This window comes from Balaenoptera acutorostrata, chromosome 8 (assembly GCF_949987535.1).
Source record: "Balaenoptera acutorostrata chromosome 8, mBalAcu1.1, whole genome shotgun sequence".
NCBI classification, from domain to species: domain Eukaryota; kingdom Metazoa; phylum Chordata; class Mammalia; order Artiodactyla; family Balaenopteridae; genus Balaenoptera; species Balaenoptera acutorostrata.
In genome coordinates, this window is record NC_080071.1 from 88289641 (window position 1) to 88302113 (window position 12473).

The window sequence follows — 12473 nt, forward strand, 5'->3', positions numbered from 1 at the left end:
TTCAGGAGAGCCGAGGGATCATCGTCAGGGTCATTCAGGGTCATCAGCATCTGTGTCGTTCCTGAAGCCAAGACGCGGATAAGGCCACCCAGGAAGCGGCTGGGGAGTGAACGGAAGGCTGCAGGGTGTCCTGGGAGGGACGCTGCAAGGGAGGGGCAGGGTGACCAAGAGGAGCACAGGGGAGCTGGAGTCACGAGGGGAGCGGGGTGGTCACCTGGGCGGGCGGAGTGGCCCAGAGGACAGGAACAGCGTGGGCAGGATCCTGCAGCCCGGGGCTCCTGAAGACGCGTGTGAGGCTGGCCGCGTGTGGGGGCGGTGGGCGGGCCGGGGGCTGAGGGGTGCTGGCCTTTGCTCTCAGGCGCCTGGCGGCCCCCAGTGGGCGGAGCCTGAGCACGGCCGGCTCTGGCCTCCAAGAGGCTTTTTCGCGGGAGGGGCCGCAGGGTCGGCCTTGAGGAGCACAGATGGGGTCCCCCAGCCCCAGGCTGACTGGCCGTCGGCTATCTGTCCCTTAGAATGGGCCTCATTTCATTGACGTTCTGTTTTCTCTGCAGCCTACGCTTGTTCCAGAAGTTTGATACGTTCCGGATTCTGGTTTGCGGTGGAGATGGCAGTGTTGGTTGGGTCCTCTCTGAAATCGACAGCCTCAACCTTCACAAACAGGTACCTGGGTGTGGAGGGGCCGGCCCCATGGGAGAGCGATGCCACCGTTACAGAGAGGCTGTGTCATCTCGGGGGACGCTCCTCGTCCCCTTGGGGTGGTCTTGGAGGGAAGAGCAGGTAGCTTGATGGCGTCATGGGCCCAGGGACCCAAGAGAAAGAACACTTCCATCCCCGCAGGTCCCAGGCACGGGCAGATCTGGGTGCGGCTCCTTATTGGGTAGTGATGTCGTCTACTGCCTGATGCCTCCTGCTGGTGAGCAGGGCTCAGAAGTATACTTGAACTTCAGGTCAGAGTAGGGTTGTTTTTTTTTTTTTTTTTTTTTTTTTTTTTTTTAGGGTTGTTTTTTAAGTGTTGATTTATTTTCTGCTCCAGCTCCCTCACACCCTGGCCCCCAATAATTAACCACTGCTAACATTTCAGCGACTATCCTTCAGACCTCTCTCTATCAAAATGTATATAGTACAGTGTGCAATGCAGTTTTCATTTAAATGGACTCATGGTACCCTTACAGTATATTGTGTAGTGTCAGTTTTTAATCAACACATCGTGGGCACCTCTCGATCCGTCAGTTTAAATGGAGGCCTGTGTGATGGTTTTCCACTGGGCAGGGCTGCGCCAGCCCTGGGTTTAGCTCATCTCCCCGCATTGATGGGCACTCAGATTGCTTCATAATGACAGTGCTGGTGGAAACCATGTACACAATGTCCCAATTATGTTCTCTTTTGAAGAGCACCCAAATTTAAATTTTGGTAATATTGCCAGACTGCTCTCCAGTTTATATTCCTAATGCTCATAAAACTGTCTTTTCGCATATGCTGTCCATTGTACATCTTAAGGCTTTTGCCCAACTTAGTAGACAAAAAATGGTATGTTTCATTTTTATTTCTTTAATATTGGTGAAGTCGAGCATATCCTCAATTAACTATGAATTTTTAAATGAATCGTCTGTTCATGTTTTTTTTTTAACCTAATATTCTATTGGGGTATTTACCTTTTTAAAAATTGATTTCTAAGGATTATTGTTATATTAGGGATGTAAACTCCTTGTTGCCCGTAGTTTTCCTCATTTGTCACTTGTCCTTCAACACGTTGGTGGTCTTTGTAGGCGGGGTGGACCTCTTGCGGTCAGCGTCTAGCTCCTGGAATGACGTTGGAGAGGGGACGCCGGGTGTGCAAGTAACTGCTCACCTCTAGGGAGGCCAGTTGTTCGGGAAAGAGAGCACTGCCCCCTAGTGGTGAAGTTAGAGCAGTACACTTAGGTCCAATCTTAGGTTTTGTTCACTTCCAGGATTGTTACCAAGTTCGTTATCACAAGTCAGGAAGACAGGTTTTCATGCATTCAGCTGAGTTCAGGGAGCATTCATTTCCTTTGGCTTCTCTGTGGCCCGTGATCCTACCCGACATCCAAGCCGGAGATCTGACAATAGTTCTTGAGCCTTCCCTCACCCTCCCTCCTCGGCTCCGGTTAACCTGCCACCCTGGAGTGTCCAGCACAGCAGTGTGTGCTGCTGAGCACGTCCGGCTGGCCCCGGGCTCCATCTGTCCACTCCTCGAGGGGGGCCTTCCCCTCGGGCTGTTCTGCTCACGCACCTCCTTGAGCCCCTCGGGCCGCGCCGGTCCCCGCTGGTCCCCGCCTCCCCGAGGACCTTCCTTGGGGTGGCTCTGCTCCTGCACCCTTGCTGAGCGCTCCCCACTGGCTCCTTGGCTTAGGAGAAGGTCCGGACTCAGAGTGAGGCCCCAGTTTGGCTCCTTCTTCCTCCTCTGCTTCTCTGACTGCTCTCTTCTCACTGCCCTCCCCGTCTGAGCTCTGACTTGGCGGGGGGGGGGGGGGTCACCTCTCCCAGAACGCCGCTGTCCCCTCACCGTGCTGCCTGCTCCTTTCCTTTAAGGCTCCCGGAAGCTGGCGCCGGGTCCCCTCCCCCCAGTGCTGGGGCTTCCTTGTCCTCACCTGCTCTGTCCAGCTTGCTGCCCCTGGCAGGGTGGAGGACCTCCCTCAGTGGCCATGGCAGGTGACCACAGGCTGTGCCGTGCTTAGGGGGGACCAGGGACCCTCCCCCACCCTGCGTGTCGGGCTCGGAGGTCAAAGGCTCTTGGGCAGCTGGTGGCTGGGGAGCTTCCTAAGCACTGAACTGGCGAGGTGGGGTTTCCATAGGGGGCTCTGGGTGGGAATTCCAGGTGGAGGGCGGGGCCTGAGCAGTGCAGGGGGTCTCTGGGGAGTGACAGGCGGAGGGGTGCAGGCCGAGTGCCAGGGTGTGTTCCAGTTTGACGGCCAGACTGGAGGTCCTGGCGCCTGTCTTGATAGGACTTAAAGCCGTGGAAGGTGCTGTGAGGGGAGGGAAGGTGTTAGTGAGGTGCTGTAGAGAGCAGAGAAGCAGGCGGAGGGGAGTCATGTAGACTGATTCTGCAGGGGTTCGGATACTCAGCAGTCAGCACTGTGGCCATAGCTGTGAAGGTGGGAATGTAGATCAGGGAGGTTTTAGAGGATTGATTGTCAGATGTGGCGGCAGGTGAGAAGCAGGCCTGTGGGTGGGAGAGGAATTTTCTGTCGGATTAGAGAGACATCTGTCCTGCCTAGTGGCTCTGCCCGGAATGCGAGCACCACACCGGGTGAGATCAGACCTCACACCTTGTAGGTGAAAAGGAGGGTGTTTGACGCCGTGTCTTCCCCCCGTGTCTCAGTGTCAGCTGGGAGTGCTGCCCCTTGGCACAGGGAATGACCTGGCTCGCGTGTTAGGCTGGGGCTCGGCCTGTGACGACGACACCCAGCTCCCACAGATCTTGGAGAAGCTGGAAAGAGCCAGCACCAAGATGCTGGACAGGTGAGTGGACCGCACGAGTCCCCTTGACTAGGTGTTCTCAACCCAGGGTCCTTGGAAACCATAGGCCCTCTGCAGTTACTTGTAAAAATTCGGCCTGAGCAGGAATCCTTGTTGCTGGTGGGCTTTATCTGGCGATCAGATTATGAAAGAGCTGACGAGCAGAACAGGTTGGCACTGTGCCCTCGCGTGGTCAGGTCTCACCAGCCAGGCCCGATCCTCTGGGCCGTTAGAGAAGGTGGCCCTGTCCCCTTTGGCCTTTGCAGCCTCGTCTGATACCTGTCAGCAGAGTCTTGCAATAAGGAAGACTTATTGCACAGTTGAACAATCCCGTGTTCCCAGAAGAATCTTAAGTTTTGGACAACTCCCCTCTGTGTGTTTAGAAATAACTTGGGCGTTCTTCTCGAGCGAGCTGCTCTTAGTGCCGAGCTCACGTATGACAAAGCCCCTGACCACAGCCTGTGGGACTTGGTATTGCTGAAACGCTCGTATTCTCTCTTAGGCTCCTGCGCTGCAACGAGCAGGTGTGATCTTGAACCCTCTCCAGCTGCCTCTACCGTTTCTTCTCTATTGAAGGGAGGCCTACGTGCCTTTGGAGGCTGTGAAATGCTCAGCCCCCGCGGGAGAGCTGGCTGCTGGCTGAGTGATTTTAGCTCTGAAGAGGGGAAGCCCATTTTCCCAGAAGCAGCATTATGGGATGCCTTTCACCTCCTTCAGTGGAGCTGCAGTGTCCAACGGGTTGTAACATTTGTTCTCAGCTAAGTGAGGAGCCAGGTTAGGGACACGGGAGTCAAGATAAAGGCTTACAAATGAAGTTAGGGTTGTCATAAGATCAAGCCCCCAGGCCACGAGTCGGGGAGGTGGGAGAGGCACGGGGGCTGCCTGGGGGCTCGAGCCGACCTGCTGAGAGCTCCTTTGTGTGTGCAGGTGGAGCGTCATGGCCTACGAGACCAAACTCCCCCGGCCGGCCTCCTCTTCCACTGTCACCGAAGACTTGAGTGAGGGCTCCGAGGTATTTCCAGTTGCCCCACCGCGTGCTCACACTGTCCTCCTCACCACTTTGGGGCCCTCCCTCCACCTCAGGCGTCCTCCCCTAGGTTAGACCCGCGCAGGTGCAGGGCCAGCCGAGGCGGAGCTGCGGCCCGTGGACTCTGCCCCACAGGATTGGTGGTCGTCTGGGGGCTTCCTGGGGTGTCGCCAGATGTGGGGTCCTCTGTGACGATGGTCCCCTAGGACTTGCCGCCCCCCTGCTGCCAGTGCCCCCGCCCAGCCCAGGCTCCCGCTCTGGGCCCGCCTCCTCCACGTCCCACCCTTGCAGTTGGTCTGTGCTAGTTCAGTGTTCAGCTCTGCTTTTCACCTTACGGTGGTTTTTGTGATCAGTGGTTCCCTCCGGGCCCAGACTGGCGCAGTGCTGGGCTCCCAGCTGCGCTCACCCCACTGGGCGAGCTGGCTGCTGGCTGAGCAGGAGAGAGGGCTCTGCCAGGGCCCGTCTGCCCCTCAGGAGGGTCAAGGGCAGCAGCTGGCAAACTACGGCCCCCCAGGCCACACCTGCCTGGGCTGCCGTGACCCGGCCTGTGAGCAGAGAATGGTTTGCGCGTTTTAAGAGAGGGAGCGTAGTACGTATACAAAGCCTAAGTATTTACTCTCCGGCCAGTAGTAAAGTTGGCCGACCCTGGGCCAAGGCCTAAAGAGAGGGCTCGTCCCACAGGGTGAGCGACGCCAGTTCCGCAGGCAGGGGTGAGCGGGGAAGGGGGTGATTTGTATCGAGAGGTGGAGAGGGGCCGGGGCCGAGTTCCAGCCGGGCAGAGAAATGCGAGCGGAGCCTCAGCTGAGGACCCTGCCTGCCGCCTGTGCTGCTGAGGAGGACGCGGGATTCAGGACTCCAGCCCAGCACGGGCTGGCGGTGTTGAATCTCCGACGAAAGCAGCACGAGCCATTCACGAGGTTTAATCACCGTGTTCTTTTGAAGCTTTTGAAATCTGTCAGATTAGTGTGAAGTGAGCTGGGGCTGGCTGGCAGGGTGGTGGGGGTGCGTGGAGCTCACCGGACTCCGTCGTGGGGCTGACAGTCGCCCGCCCTGTTTGGGGCAATGGCAGGTGCAGCAGATCCTCTTCTATGAAGACTCGGTTGCGGCCCATCTCTCTAAGATCCTGACCTCCGACCAGCACTCGGTGGTGATCTCATCGGCCAAGTGAGTGCCCGGCGGCCTCGGGGGAGCCAGGGTCCCAGCCAGGACTGTCTCTCTAGAAGCCTCTTCCCGCGTTCCCCCCACAGAGTGCTCTGCGAGACCGTGAAGGACTTCGTGGCTCGGGTGGGGAAGGCCTACGAGAAGACCACCGAGAGCTCGGAGGAGTCGGAGGTCATGGCCAAGAAGGTGCGTCCTGGGTGCCTGGGGTGGGTGTCGGGGCGGAGCCGCAGCCCCTCCACTCCCTCCTCTGTTCCCCGCCCAGTGCTCTGTCCTGAAAGAGAAGCTGGATTCTCTCCTCAAGACCCTGGATGACGAGTCCCAGGCCTCGTCCTCTCTGCCCACGCCGCCCCCCACCATCGCCGAGGAGGTGGAAGACGGGGAGGGGGCGGGCAGCAGCTGTGGCTCTGGCTCCACCGGGGACCGCGCCGTGGGGTCGGCCTGCCCAGCCCGGCCGCAGATATTCCGTCCTCGGGAGCAGCTCATGCTGAGAGCCAACAGCCTGAAGAAGGCGATTCGCCAGATCATAGAGCACACAGAGAAAGGTAGCCGGGCTCTGGATGCCGCGGGGCTGTCTGCAGGCCAGCACCGGGCGCTCCCAGTTTCCCCCCGAACGTGGCGCGAGACCCAGAGGGACCCACCGTGTAGGCCAGAGCCACTCTGGACCGCCTGACGCAGGCCAGCGCCTCCTTCCTCAGGGCCTGTGCCCGATGGAAAGACACTGAGCGGACGGCAGAGCCGAGAGGGCGCCCCCAGCTGGTGGAAGGGTGCCTTGCGCAGGCACACGTGGGGAGCGTGGTGGGGGACCCACTCCCTGGAAGCGTCCTCACCTGCGGCAGCTCTGCCAGACCTCGGGCGCAGCCTGGCCTTGTCCGCTTAGAGGTGGGACTGTCCCCGGGGGCGGAGGGTCCGAGGAGAGCCTCGGTGCTGAGATCTGAGGTGCTCTGAGGACACCCGCGGAGGACGGCCCCGTGCCCAGCAGGGAGGCGGGCCCGGGCCAGAGGTGGGGGACGAGGCTGTAGGACGATTTGATGGACGGAGAGGTGAGGATGGGGTCGGAGGCCGGGTGAGCCGGGGTGGTGCTCAGAGACGGGGGGACACCTGACCGCAGGAGCGCGGGCGGCTGCCCTCCGCCCCCCATTCTGCCAGCGCGTGGGCGGGCGGGCGCGTGGGCGGGTCTGCTGGGAGTCTCTTTCTGCCTCAGGTCTGACTTCTGATGCCAGAACCCCCGCCCAGCCGCCCGCCCCCACCAGCCCCCAGCTCAGGGTCCCACGCCCGTGCGTCCTGTTGAGCATCCGCGGGTGTCTGGGGGAGCGGGTGTCCCGTAGGGGAGGCGCCTTCCCCCGGGTCTAACTCGGGGTGTGCCTGTGGTGCTGGACGACGCTGATGATTGTAGGGGACGGGGCGGGGGGAGTCCACCGGCTGTGGGAACACGAGGGGGTCCGGGGCCAGCGGGCGCTCAGCGCCCAGGGGCCCTGCCTCTGCCTGGGGCGCCCCCCAACCCCACTGCTGCCTGTCGGGGGGGTTTCCGGGGTGCCGCTCAGCACCCCTTATGCAAACCGGGACGTAAGGGGATGGGGGCTGAGTGCTGTCCACTCCAGAACAGGCGGGGCTCAGCAGCACGCTGAGGGTGGGGACCCCCAAACCCAGGGTGGAGAGGGGCTCCAGGGGCCCCCCCGCTCTGGAGGTGCTTGTGGATGGGCTGCTTCTAGAGCCTTCCTTGTGACCTCCAAACCGGCCACAGGGCTGTAGCTGTCCGCTGGGGGGCGGGTGGGGGGCGAGATGGGGCCTGGGGTGGCGGGTTGGTTTGTAACAGTTGTGCGTTTGTACAGTCACTTTTCTCACTGGTAGCATTTTTGCCCACTACCATCCTTTCTTTCTTCCCCTCCTTAATTTTGCTTCTGCCTCTTCTGTTGGCAAACACGACTTCAGCCTTTCACTCCTCACATGTGATATTTCAGTTTCTCTGGGGTTTGTCAGCGGGCCTGGGGACCGCGCCTGAACTCGGGTTAAAGGGGAAGAAAACTTCCAATAAAAAGATGTAAAACTACTCTCTACCTCTGGCCGGGCCCAGCCTGTCGCGCCCTGGCCGCGGTGGGGCAGCCTGTGACGATTTATTTCAGTTTTTGCAGGACATTTAGGTATTGAAAGGGAGGGGGGGAAAAAAAGAGCATAAAAAGAAAAAAAAAAGTGTGATTTTGAAACTGAAAAGAACACTTAAAGTTTACATTTTATAACATTATATGCAGATTGTATTTAAACTTCAGAAATATTTAAGATAATTGTGACCCTGTAAAGCTGATGAAATATTAAAACAAGACAAAATACTTTTGACTTTTAACAGAAAAAAAAAAAAAAAAGGGTGGGGGGAGCGTCTGCGCTGTGGTGTCCGAGGCAGGCGCCGGCTGCAGTGGTCGAGGGGCCCGGGGCCTGACAGGTCATCGGCCCTGGTGTCCAGGATACCACTGCTGACTGTCCTTAGTCGGCCTGGGGGAGAGAGGCACCCTGCACAGGATTAAAGACTCGCCCAGTCCATGGCTCCCTTTTCCTAGACTCTGTTTGCTAAGCTTTGAAGAGAACGCTGTAAAACCACAGTGACCTGTGAACTTCATTACCTCCACCCTCACCCAGACCCTGAGATCCTCCCCAGCAAGTTTCCTTCTGTCTTCTCTCTCGGAACCTTCAGAAACCATCTCATACCTTTTCCGCTCTCATCAGACCCTTTTCTCTCTGAGCAGCTCGACCTGCTGCTTCTTACAGTGAGAAGAGTGAGGTCGTGACCTGCCCCTGTGCCCTGGCGGGTGCACTGTTCCCTCCGGGCTGCGCGCGCTCCCGCCTGTTACTCCCCTCCCCTCCGTCTCTCCCAGCCCTCGGCCCTCCTCCCCAGCCTGCTGGCACGAGCGTCCAGGTGCCCTGTGTGCTGGGGCCGGGGAGACAGTGGGACGGGTCGGAGCTTCGGGTCTCAGCCTTCAGCCGAGATGACGTTTGAAGGGAGATGAGTGAGATGAGGAGGGGGTCCGCGTGCAGTGAGAGCCCCGCCAGCCCGGTGGTGCCTGCGGGGTAACGTCCCTGCGCTCAGCCGCAAATACCCTTGCCTTGCACAGCTGTGGACGAGCAGAACGCCCAGACCCAAGAGCAGGAGGGGTTCATCTTAGGTCTCTCCGAGTCGGAGGAGAAGAAGGACCTGAAATCGGACGACAGAGCGTGCCACGGCGAGGGCCACGGCGCTGCCAAGGGCAGGAGCCTCCGCAGAGGTACAGCGGCCCTGGTGGCCCGCGGCACCGCCCTCAGGCCTTTTTGTCTGCGCTGCTGCGCAGCTTGCCTTGGGAAGCTTAAGGGTGCTTTCTCATGGCTTCTGTGGACACTTGGAAGTGTAAAAAGTCTCAGACACGCGACCTGTTTCACATACCACCTGCTGTGTGCAGTTTGCCTGGTGCAGGCCTGGCAGGACCCTGGGCAGGGAGGGGCCTTGCTGCTGGGGACGGTACTTCCCTCCGAACCTCCCTGCGCGCCCAGACCCGGCGGGGCTCAGGGCCAGTGGGCCCTCCCTGCGCACCCGGCGTCCTCACCCAGGGCCTGGGGCTTCCTGGCTGCAGCCGGCCACGTGCCACGCTTGCTCCAGGTGGTTAGGGACCACCCAGCTGTACGGGCCACCACCTGGGGACCCCTAGCCCTCCTGGAACAGCCCCAGCTCTGCGCGGCCCCCTCGCTCGTGGCCTTTACGAGCCACCGGGAGATCCTGCCCCCGAGTTTCCTCCACCACGTTCCTGTGCAGGACTCCCCTCTGCCCGTGCAGACCCCGCGGCCTGACTGCGGTTGCAGGCCGCCCCTCCCCCTCCCCCTCCCCCTCCCCGGCCTCATCACCGCGCCCCGGCCCCTCAGGGGCCTGTGTCTCTTTGGCGGGCGTCCGAGCCCGTTCTCCCCTGCATCCCCTTGCCCGCTTCCCCTCCTTGCTCCCTGCCTCATTCCTCGTCTTGCACACTCTGCCGTGGCTGGTGATGCTTGTCTTGCACACTCCGCCGTGGCCAGTGGTGCTTGTAACCACTCCTCACTTCCCTCGGCCCCTCCTCCGCCTGCTCGTTTTTCTGATGAACGCTGCCAGTAGCTCAGTCTCGTTCTATTTTCTGTTCTGTTTTCATAGTGTCCAAATCCCCGTGTGAAAAGCTGATAAGCAAAGGAAGCTTGTCCCTGGGCGGTTCTGCCTCTCTTCCTTTGCAGTCAGGAAACCGGGACAGCCTGCCAGCACTGAACACGAAGATCCTGTTCCCGAGTGAGTGTTCCCCCGGGTGGGCCGGGGTCGCGGGCACCGCACAGAGGCCTGTGTGTCCGGGGGAGGGGCCCAGGCAGGGCGCTAAACTTTCCAGCTCAGCGACCAGCTGTCGCTCTGCCTGGCAGTAGTAGTCTGATGGGTTAATGAGACCTGGCCCCTGTCTTCCAAGAGTTCATAGGTCCATGGGAAAGATAGGCAGAATTTCAGAGTCATAGCACGGTATGAAAAGTGCCCTTGTTTGTTACAAAAAGCAGACGGCATTCAAATCGTCGCCCTGGGGCCCCAGGAAGATGTCACTGAAGAGGTGATACTCGAGCTGGGTGCTGATAGGTAAATAGGAGTTGGGCTGAGTGAAAAGAGAAGGGCCGGCAGGTCGTGATGGGGAGCCAGCGGATCACCCCTTTGTTTCCAGCGTGATTGCAGAAGGAGCACAGCTGGCCACCAGGAGAGTCGGGCCCAGGCCCCTTGCCTTGCCTTCATTTTGCCCAGGATCATGTCAAGGCAGCTCCTGTTGCTTCTTCCCTCAGGGGGAGTCATGATAGCACTTTGTGTCTGCAGTAGGAAGGAATGGTACGAGGGGTCGAAATTGCTGATAAGACTCCCTTAACCAGCTTCGTGAGGCAGCTTCGTGAGGCCTCCTGGGCAAGCTAGAGCACACGCTGCCCCTGTAAGTGATTTGGCAATTTCTAGGTGAATCTCAATTGAATAGAAAGAAAACTGCGGAAGCTCTAGGGAAAAGAGGCTGAGACAGATTTGGTTAATAAGCAGCAAAGACTTTACTGGAAGGGATGGATTGGCATAATGTTCAAAAGCAGGGCTCCATCTCAGCCTTACTATTTATAATTTAAATTTTTAAAATTGGTGCAGGTATCTTGAGGGTTCTGGTCACCTGGAGGGTTCCTTGATGTTTAACCTTTTCTCATTAATTTAGCCTTATAAAGTTGTATGACTAGACCCTATAATTAGTTGTAGTAGGGATCATTTTGGTGGAGTTTCTTAAATTTAGTGAGAACTATCTTTGTAAGCTCTTTTCTGATGTGTCTCATAGGTGTTGGTTACCACCCGGTGTTTATTTCTGTTCTGTGAATATGGATTTATGATAGTGATTTTTGCTCTGAGACTATTAATTGTCAAAGTTTGGACATTTTTATGCAGTGTTTTAGAAACATCTTATTATGATAACCTTCTGAAGAGCATGTGGACCATCAGCCTCAAAGACACGATGGCCTGTTCATTTGGGAGCTCCCAGGCAGTGCTGTCTCCTGTTTTCTCCCTTACAGATGTTCGCGCTGGGATGTCTGGTTCCTTGCCTGGAGGTTCAGTCATCAGTCGATTATTAATTAATGCCGATCCCTTTAACTCCGAACCAGAAAACCTGTGAGTATGGGGTAAACCAAGGGGGCATGTTGTTAGCTGAATGCTGGAGCGTAGAAAACTGGCTTGGAATTAACTAGAGAAATTCGTGAGCAGCTGCCTGGGCGATGCTTTTCCAGCTGGTATTGGCCGATAAGGAAAACCTAGAAGGTGTGAGGCTTCCAGGGCAGAGGGTGGGTTGGGAATGTCTGGGAAGGGAGGCGGCCGTCCTGGCGCGTGCCTGACCTTCTGGGGCCTCGGCAGGCTTGGAGACTCTGTGCCCGTGTCCTCGGTCGTCCTCCCCGCGGTCCTTGCTGGCCCCGCGTTGGCACCGACTCCTGACCGCCTTCCTTCTGGCGGGTCTGCCGCTCCCGTTAGTGTAGCTCCCGGGCTGAAATCGCTTCCTCGCCATCCCTGGGGAGATGCTGTCCTGGGCTTGGACCCTGGGGAACGAAGTCCCTACGCTGCTCTGCACGCCTTGTGCCGTGTCCACTGCCCAGCGTCAAAGGCAGTGAGGGCTTTCGCGCAGCTTGTTCTCGTGTGTGTAGAGACCGTTGCGGGGACAAATGGTATTTTGAAAGCCCAGCCTTCTAGATTTCCCTTTCTGCTGGCTGATAGAAAGTTCTGGGCGGCTAGTGGCTAGCGGCAGTTGGTTAAAAGTTGTCCACCATGTGTGTCCGGCGTGGTGGCGAGAGTAACAGTGAGAAGTGTGCGGTGCAGAGACTCTGGCTTTCGGGAAGCAGAGCTGCAAGCCTGCACAGTGGCAGCCAGTTTTCCTGCAGGGTGGCCTGGGTTCCCACACCTGCTCCAGTGCTGGCCCGCGTCCTTGTCCCCAGCCTGACACCACCCTCCTGTCTGCTCCTCGCGCCGGGGCCTTTCGGGGGCTCTGGTCCTGACCCTTCCTGAGTTGTTCTCCCCAACAAGGCCAGAGCTGTAGCCTTCCATGAGCAGCGCCCACAGAGGCCTCCGGAACTAGATGTGCTGTCTCTTTCCGTCACCCGAGGTCCCTGCATTTCCACACCTGGCAGCGAGGGCTGTGGTCTCTTCCTTCAGGGAGAGGCTTCTCCTTCCCCTGGGGAGACACAAGCTGCTCTCCTTCCTCCCTCCCCAGCGTGGTGTGCCGGGCCTCGCTCACGGGGGTGAGGAGCCGGAAGGAGTCTTACCCGCAGTGGACCTGGGACGTGGGGC

At 58.6% G+C, this 12473-nt stretch overlaps 1 protein-coding gene across 7 annotated transcripts in view; it reads left to right on the forward strand.

The window, feature by feature from the left end:
- DGKD (diacylglycerol kinase delta) overlaps positions 1–12473 on the forward strand; it is a 107773-nt gene that overhangs the window by 78023 nt on the left and 17277 nt on the right. For 3 of the 7 annotated variants that reach the window (XM_057551760.1, XM_057551765.1, XM_057551767.1), the window contains 9 exons: positions 552–660; positions 3341–3480; positions 4405–4489; positions 5574–5668; positions 5725–5851; positions 5928–6207; positions 8767–8916; positions 9804–9932; positions 11213–11309. In XM_057551760.1, the coding sequence (XP_057407743.1) occupies positions 552–660; positions 3341–3480; positions 4405–4489; positions 5574–5668; positions 5725–5851; positions 5928–6207; positions 8767–8916; positions 9804–9932; positions 11213–11309 (1212 nt within the window). The remainder of the gene's footprint in view (positions 1–551; positions 661–3340; positions 3481–4404; positions 4490–5573; positions 5669–5724; positions 5852–5927; positions 6208–8766; positions 8917–9803; positions 9933–11212; positions 11310–12473) is intronic. The other 4 variants (XM_057551762.1, XM_057551766.1, XM_057551761.1 and 1 more) reach the window with 3 other exon arrangements.